General features: G+C 38.5%; 2 protein-coding genes across 2 annotated transcripts; both read left to right on the top strand.

Moving 5' to 3' along the window:
• The first annotated feature begins 550 nt into the window (after nt 1-550).
• Nucleotides 551-2,118, top strand: LOC124924903. Its single transcript, XM_047464886.1, has one exon. It carries the CDS (start codon nt 631-633, stop codon nt 2,116-2,118), a length of 1,488 nt encoding a protein of 495 aa, XP_047320842.1. The 5' UTR covers nt 551-630.
• A 1,310-nt stretch (nt 2,119-3,428) lies between these two features.
• Nucleotides 3,429-7,807, top strand: LOC124924902 (protein transport protein SEC16B homolog). The gene is made up of 12 exons (XM_047464885.1): nt 3,429-4,436; nt 4,518-4,793; nt 5,050-5,169; nt 5,253-5,375; nt 5,470-5,637; nt 5,711-5,836; nt 5,928-6,062; nt 6,143-6,270; nt 6,343-6,451; nt 6,515-6,991; nt 7,067-7,320; nt 7,387-7,807. Exons 1-12 carry the CDS (start codon nt 3,429-3,431, stop codon nt 7,805-7,807), a joined length of 3,345 nt encoding a protein of 1,114 aa, XP_047320841.1.
• The last annotated feature ends 296 nt before the right edge of the window (nt 7,808-8,103 follow it).

The following is an 8,103-nucleotide window of genomic DNA, read 5'->3' as shown; positions in this document are numbered from 1 at the left end:
TGGATAAGGAAGGAGAAAAGAATGTTAATGACATGGCGTATGAGATGTTACTGAAATATTAACGGTGTTAAGCTTCTAAAACTAAAAAAATACTTTAAGGATGAATTGAATAGATTTAATGATTAAGGGGTGGAATTTAGAATGGAAGCATAGTTTGAAGGTAAATTGGAAATATGAAAATGGATAATGTTATATTTAAATAAATGGTTGAGAAAGCGGGCGGCGCCACCAAAAGTTAACCGTAGAAAAAGTCACCACCACTTAGTGATGCCCTCCTTCCACTTGTCACGTGTGAGTGTTTCAACTACCCTCTCTCTCTCCACCGTTCACATCACAACCAACACCACATACTCTTAACTTAAAAGTAGGACTTCTCATTTACAATCCTACCATACAAAATCAATTCTATCATTTTTTTACTACAAAAACTAACTTACTATCCCCACAATTTGACTTTCCTTTTTCCCCTTTCTCTTTCCCTCTCTCACATACACCCATGTTTTGTTTTTTTATTCCTTCAAACAACCAACATAACCTCTTTTCATGGTTCGCCCTTCATGTTCAAACGGTTTCTTCTTTTTACTTCCTTTTTTCCTTTTTCCAGTTGTTTATGGTATTGTCGCATCTTTAATGGAGGACCAACAACAAATCTTTAAACATTTTTGTCGTATTTGTAAGAAGGGTTTCATGTGCGGAAGGGCTCTCGGTGGCCACATGCGTGCCCACGGCATCGGCGACGAGTCGGGAAATTTAGAAGACGACGACGATGACGACGCCGCCAGCGATTGGGAAGACAAGGCCGATATGAACGCACCTCTTAGCAAGAGAAACTATGCTTTGAGAACAAACCCTAACCGTTTAAAGACATGTCGTGTTTGCGAGAATTGTGGGAAGGAGTTCTTGTGTTGGAAGTCGTTTCTAGAACATGGAAAATGCAGCTCGGACGACGTCGAATCCCCCGACGCATCCTCCCCGAGGTCGGCTGCGTACGGGGAGGATCCACCGAGAAGTAATTGTCAATGGTCTAAGAGGAAGAGATCGTTTAGAGCTAAAATAGGAAACGTAATTCCTGCTAGCGAAGAGGATGATATGGCGGCCACGTGTTTAGTGATGTTGTCGAATGCCCGTGTCGACACGGTTGATCAGCCGGAGGAGTCTTGCGCATCCGCCAGCCGAGAGGAGGAGCGACGGAATCCTGAGGCGGCCATGGCATTCTTTTCTTCTGCAGCGGTCAATCTAGACGTGAAAGCCAAGAGTGTGGCGGTTAAAGGAGTTTTTGAATGCAAAGCTTGTAAGAAGGTTTTTAATTCTCATCAAGCACTCGGTGGTCATAGAGCAAGCCATAAGAAAGTTAAAGGTTGTTTCGCAGCCAGACTAGATAACGCCGACGAACTCACAACCGACCGCGACGAAGATTACTTTCGACCCTCGTCGAAACCTTTGTCCATCTTTCGATTCGACGAGTCGGGGCCAAGTTATCCGGTGGGCATTAACAGTAACAATAACAACAACAATTCGTCAAAGAGAAAAGCAAAAGTACATGAATGCTCAATATGTCACCGGATTTTCTCTTCCGGTCAGGCATTGGGAGGCCACAAACGATGTCATTGGATAACATCAAACTCTTCATCGGAAACAACAAAATTCCACCCGTTTCATCAACACAATTACGATCCAATCTCCCCGCCGAGATCAATCCCAATCCCGGAGAACAACAACAATAGTTACAAAGGAGACGGGCTGGAACTGAACTTGAATCTACCTGCGTCTGTGGCAGATCATCAAGATCAAGAATTCGCCGGAATTAGGAGGGATCCACGAAACACGTTAAGCTTTGAAGTCTCAACCGATCATCACATGCGGCGTTTACAAGCCATGGTGGTGGGAGGAGATGAAGATATTCATAAAGAGATGAACAAGGAGGTGGAATTAGAAAAGGAAATGAAGATGAAGAGAAGTTTGGCGACAATGGAGATGAATGAAGAAGACGAAGCAGAGAGCAAAGTGAAGCTGGCAAAGTTAAGTGAACTTAAGGACATAAACGTGGGAGGAGGAGGGACTTCATCGCCATGGTTACAGGTAGGGATTGGTTCTGCAAATAATGATCAGCAAAGTTAAATTATTTAAATCTTCCTTCTTCTTTATCATTTTTATCTTATTCTAGGAATTTTAAGAAGAAAATCATGCATATAGATAAAATCACGCATATATTCTTATTATATATTATATTTTGTAATTCGTGTAAAAAAATATCTATATTCATCTAAGCAATTCATGTATGTAAGCCATCCACCATTTTTATACTATAGTTAGTCATCTTTTTTTTGGGGGGTGGGTGATTATCATGTAATTAACATTGAGGTTGGTCCAATGAAATAATTTTTTATTTCATATTTCTATCTTGTGTCAACTTTTTTATTTTTTAACAATAAATAATGCATGGTCATTCTCCCATGCATGCAAGTTGTTGAAACTTATTCTACAAAACATTCTCTTCTTCAATATTGGATGGTGTAAGTGTCAATTATTTTATGATCCTACTTTATTTTCAATTAGTACTACATAATATTTAGTAATGTAAGCCAACCAACCATATTCGTACATATTAACTAATGTTTTTCATAAGTTTAACATTCAACTAGAGATGGAACTATTTAATTAGGGGCTCAGCCCACCGAAAAAAAAAATTACAAAGAAAGATTGAAATTGTGACTAAATTAATTTGTGATTTCACTTTTTTTTTTAAAAGAAAGATTGTAAATTTATATATGTATATTTTTTAAATGAATTAATATACAAAATAATATCAAGAAAATCAAAACATTTAAATGACAATTTATATATTAAGTAATATGATAAATTTACAATAACTAAAATTCTAACGAAGAAAATCGAACAATTTTGTAATTTTTTTACGGTAAATTCAAATATCCGTAATAATGAGTAATGAAGTAAACTAATCAAACATTGTCGAACAACATTAAAAATTGTTATTGACCGATGATTGGTAAATAATGTTGAAAATTGTTATGAACCAAATAATAACTCACCAATAATACATATATAATAATAAAAAGAAGAGAAATTTGTAAAAAAAAATAATAATAGGAGAATTACTATAAAATGAAATATTAAATTACTTTTATTTAAAATAAAAATAAAAGTGAAAGCATGCATGCAATGCAACTTCTTTCAGGTGACTTGTTCACTAGCATTGATGCGAAATCTGAGCTTTGTCTCTACTTCCACTCTCTCTCCAGTTTCTCTGTCATATTCTCTGTCATATTCTCGACATGATTTGCTGTAGTTATAACCTATTTTTATCTCTCTTTGCGTTTCCATATTTCATCTTAATTGGATAATGTGATGATACTAGTCGATCGTGTGAGTGAGACCGAAAAAAACCTGTTGAGTTTGATTTAACAGAGATGGCATCTCCCCATTTGCGTGTGGAGGATCATACTTACGATGATCTTTCCAATAAATTCGTTGATGAAGATGATGGTGTAAATCTACCTAGAGGAACAACTTGTGTGAAGGAAATCAATTGGAGTGAATTTACCTCAGATTCAAACCCTGGTGGTGGAAATGGATCGTACTCTGATTTTTTCACTCAACTCGACGATTCTACTGCCGTCATGACGCGGGCTTCAAATTCAATCGATTATAGAGCTCTCAATAAAGTCGTAGATGGTAATCACACAACTTCTCTTCAATACAGTTCTCGATCTACTAACGATAACCACGATCACTATTGTGTCTCGGAAACAGTCGGGGGACAGTACTGGGAAAACCTATATCCAGGGTGGAGTTACGATCCAAACACTGGCCAATGGTATCAGTTGGATAGTTACCATGTTAGAGATCAGCAGATCTCTTACAATAATAATAATGATTCAGCACACATGGTGTTTGATCCTCAATACCCTGGTTGGTTTTACGACACAATTACACAAGAATGGAAGCCACTGGAATCTTATAATGATGCTGTTATGAATGGACAAACTAGTTTTCATTCTCAACAGCAGAATCATAATGATGTTCGAGATTATTCGGATTGGAATGATGAACAAGCATGGAAAACATCATCACTTCCTCAAACAGGCCATCATTTCATCCACACCATGGAATTGGATCGGCAGAATGGCTTCATACCTGCTAATGGATTCTCTAATCATTTTGAAAATTGTAAGAATGATTCCAGAAAAGAGATGCAATTCTCAAACGGTAACTTTCAACAGACAGAGTTTAATCAAGGGATCAGTCATTTCCCTTGTATCTCCAATGAAGAGAAAATGTCAATTAGACATCTTCCACATGCTTTAGCAACATTTGGTTTCGGTGGAAAGCTTATAGTCATGAAGAACAATTCTCCTCCAAATTCGATAAACGGTGGCCAGGTTAGCAAAGCCCCCATTGCAAAAGCTTTAATTGAAGTATATTAATTGGTCTTCTTTTCCTTTTTGGTTTGATAGTGTAATTAGTAACCACCACTTTCATGTTGATTTCATCAACAGGACTCAGCTGGAGGTGTGATTAAAATCCTAAACTTGATGGATATTTTCAGGGACAAAAATGATCTATCTTTCCCAGGCCCATTAGTCGGTGGCAATGTTGGAAGTAAAGAGGTGAATAGATGGATTGATGAGAAGATCTCTAGCAACAGTCAAATTCCATATATGGGTAACAGGAAAGGTTCACTTTTGAGTTTGCTCTTTTCTTTGCTGAAAATAGCATGCCATTATTATGGAAAACTTCGATCTCCTCTTGGAACCGACTTCACATTGATGAAGGTACATATCAATTGTTCATGTTTGTAATTGCCATTTCCTATTCGAATCCAGTTGAAAAACTGTCAGAATTATGAAAATGCACTATATTACTAAATCACTAGTGTTACATGTTGTAGACCTTATGTTGCTTTAGACTTGTGAACTCTTCCATTATTTTTCAGAAAGTTCTAGTTTAAATGTCTTCTTTTTTTCATTTTATGTTGATTTGGTTGGACATAAGGATGGCTGTAAACTAGCTGAGAATTATGTTCAATAGGAAACTGACTGCGCAGAATCAGCTGTTGCTAAGCTATTTGCATCATCGTCTAAAAGAAACGGTTGTTATGCCAATTCTGGACTATGCCTGCAGAATGTGCCATCAGAAAGAAAACGTCAGGTTTGTTTATGTTTCTTGTTGCATAATGATTCAAAGCTTGCCTCTTTTCTCTCTTAAGTATACGTCGAGAACGAATGTATCAGGCTGTTGCTCATGAGGTACAGAAGTGTTTGGTTTATGGAAGAATGAGAGAAGCTTTACAACTTGCACAGGGAGGTCAATTGTGGGGACCGGCCATAGTTCTTGCTGCACAACTTGGCAATCAGGTCTACTATTTTATTTTTGTATCCACTACTTGTAAAGCTGTTTGTTTGTTTGTTCCCTTGAATTGTAATTGTATTTATTATTTTATGGTTCCAGTCTTACAATGATACTGTGAAACAAATGGCACTTCAGCAATTAGTAGCAGGATCACCATTGCGAACATTGTGGTTGCTTATTGCAGGACAACCAGCTGACATTTTCTCCAGTACAGCACATACCAGCATTGTTCATGATTCTGTAAAGATTTCTCATCATCCTGCTGAGGTAATTTGGAAGAGCTAAGTGGTTGCTATTTCAAGATTATCTATAAGATATTTCTATAATTGGCTACTTACAGATTGGAGCTATATGTATGCTTGATGTTTGGGAAGAGAACATAGCCATCATAGCAGCAAACAGAACAAAAGATGATGAGCTTGTAATTACTCATCTTGGAGATTGCCTATGGAAGGAAAGAGGCGAGGTACAATTGTTTTTTTGATTCTGTTGAGTTTTGGTTCCTTTTGTTTTTCTGATCATGTTTAGACAATTAGTGGCATTTTTAACTGATGCAGGTCACTGCTGCCCACATTTGTTATCTAGTTGCCGAAACAAACTTCGACTCATATTCTGATAGCACGAGGCTCTGTCTCGTTGGTGCAGATCATTGGACATTTCCTAGAACATTTGCAAGTCTGGAAGCCATTCAGGTGCCAGATTACTTCTTTAACTGTACATTTAGAGATGATAATGCAGTAGCAACTAACTTTCCGAAAATAAAATTTGACAGATTACAGAAATATTTGAATATTCAAAGGTACTTGGAAATCCACAGTTCATCTTGACACCCTTTCAGCCATATAAGATTATTTATGCTTACATGCTGGCTGAGATGGGAAAGATAGGAGATTCACTTAAGTAAGTAGATAGTTTGAATTTTGTCGTGTGCTATATAAGTAGAAGTCTAACATGAGTGTCTGTCTGTCTCAGATACTGCCAAGCTATTTCCAAGTGTTTAAGAACTACCCGAGTCCCTGAAGCCGAGTCATGGAAAAGTTTATTATTATCTTTGGAGCAAAGGATCAAAATCTATCAACAGGTATAATAAGAATAATAATAAAGTTGTAATCTCAATTTGAAAACTCATTGTTTACAATTGCAGGGTGGATATTCAGTGAATTTGGGTCCAGTAAAATTAATGGGGAAATTACTGAATTTGTTCGACACAACAGCGCAGCGTGTGGTTGGACTCCCTCCACCCGTTCCACATAGTCCACAAGGTGGTGCTAAACATGTAAAACACGACCATCCTCCTTCTAAAGGAGGAGAAGGAAACGGAGTGTCATGTAGTCAGTCTGCTATGGCTATGTCATCTTTGGTGCCTTCAGCTTCAGTTGAACCAGTATGTGATTGGGGAGGCAATAATCTTAAGCCGAGGCATAATCGAAGCATTTCAGAGCCAGATTTTGGAAAATCTCCAAGAAAATTTGTTCAAGTTGGTTTTACTCATCATCGAACTCCTCAAAAACAAGAGAAATCATCAGCACTAAGCGGTGGATTTGCACGTTTTGGACGATTCGGGTCTCAGATATTCCAGAAAACTGTGGGAATGGTGCTAAGATCCCGCACTGATCGACAGGTAGTCTTTCCTTCTTGACATCTAGATCCATCAATCATCAGCATTCAGCACATAATATATCTGTCTCAATTGAAGGCTAAACTGGGTGATAAGAACAAGTTTCATTACGACTCAAAACTCAAAAGATGGGTAGAAGAAGGGGCAGACGTCCAACTCACAGAAACAACATTGCCACCTCCTCCCCCTAAGATTGCAGCTTTCCCTGATAAAACCTCTCAACAACAGCAACCACAATCTGGAGACTCGCCGAAAAAGAAAACCCATAATCAAACAGCAATAACAAATTCAAACAACTTATCGGGTGGTGGACATATTGGAATTCGTTCCAGGTACAAATTTGATTTGATTCGATGTTAGATGTTGGTTTGATCGATTTGAAACGTCCGTCCGTCCAGGTACGTGGATACATTCAACAAAGGTGGCGGCGTGAGGTCAGAAAATGAGTTTGAGTTTCAGGGTCCGGGTCCGGGTGCAAAACGAAATGGAAGTGGTGGGGTACCTAAGTTTTTCGTACCAGGGCAAGTACAGCAGCCGATATCGACAGCAGCAGCAGCATTGTTGTCACCTTCAATGCAACGACTTCTTAGCTTTGACGATATAGCAAGAAAGAAAGGAGGAGATGGAATAATCTTAAGCAACCAGAACGGTCACGGTTCTTCTCCTCAGTCGAGGCGTACGGTGTCATGGAGCGGGTGCTTTCCGGATCTTTCCGAAGAAGACGGCAGTGGGGTTGTTCTCCCAGTCCCCACCATTTCTCAGGAACAACAAGCCCTACAAAATAGGGAAAGATCCGCAATATGCAGTCCTTCAGCTTGATCTCTATTATTCTAAATCTTATGGCCAATTTTACAAGATTCTACCCAGTTCTTTTGCTACCCAATTTTACTACTTCATATTTACGAAATTGCCACTGTCATTTTGCTCTGTTTTTATTCCCCTGTTTGTGAGACTCCATCAAATTAGGGTTATGTATTTGTCAAGTGTGTCTTTACGCGACCGCCACAACGAGATTCAACGAATTAGAGTTCCGTCGCAGCGTTGCTTGACGCGGCGGGATATTTTCGTCGTAATAACGAGGAAGTTGTCATTTTCGTAAGTTTTATTGGGCGCCG

Source organism: Impatiens glandulifera, chromosome 2, assembly GCF_907164915.1.
Source record: "Impatiens glandulifera chromosome 2, dImpGla2.1, whole genome shotgun sequence".
NCBI lineage: Eukaryota > Viridiplantae > Streptophyta > Magnoliopsida > Ericales > Balsaminaceae > Impatiens > Impatiens glandulifera.
Note: the sequence above shows the minus strand (reverse complement) of the source record. Positions and strands in the feature narration are given on the sequence as shown.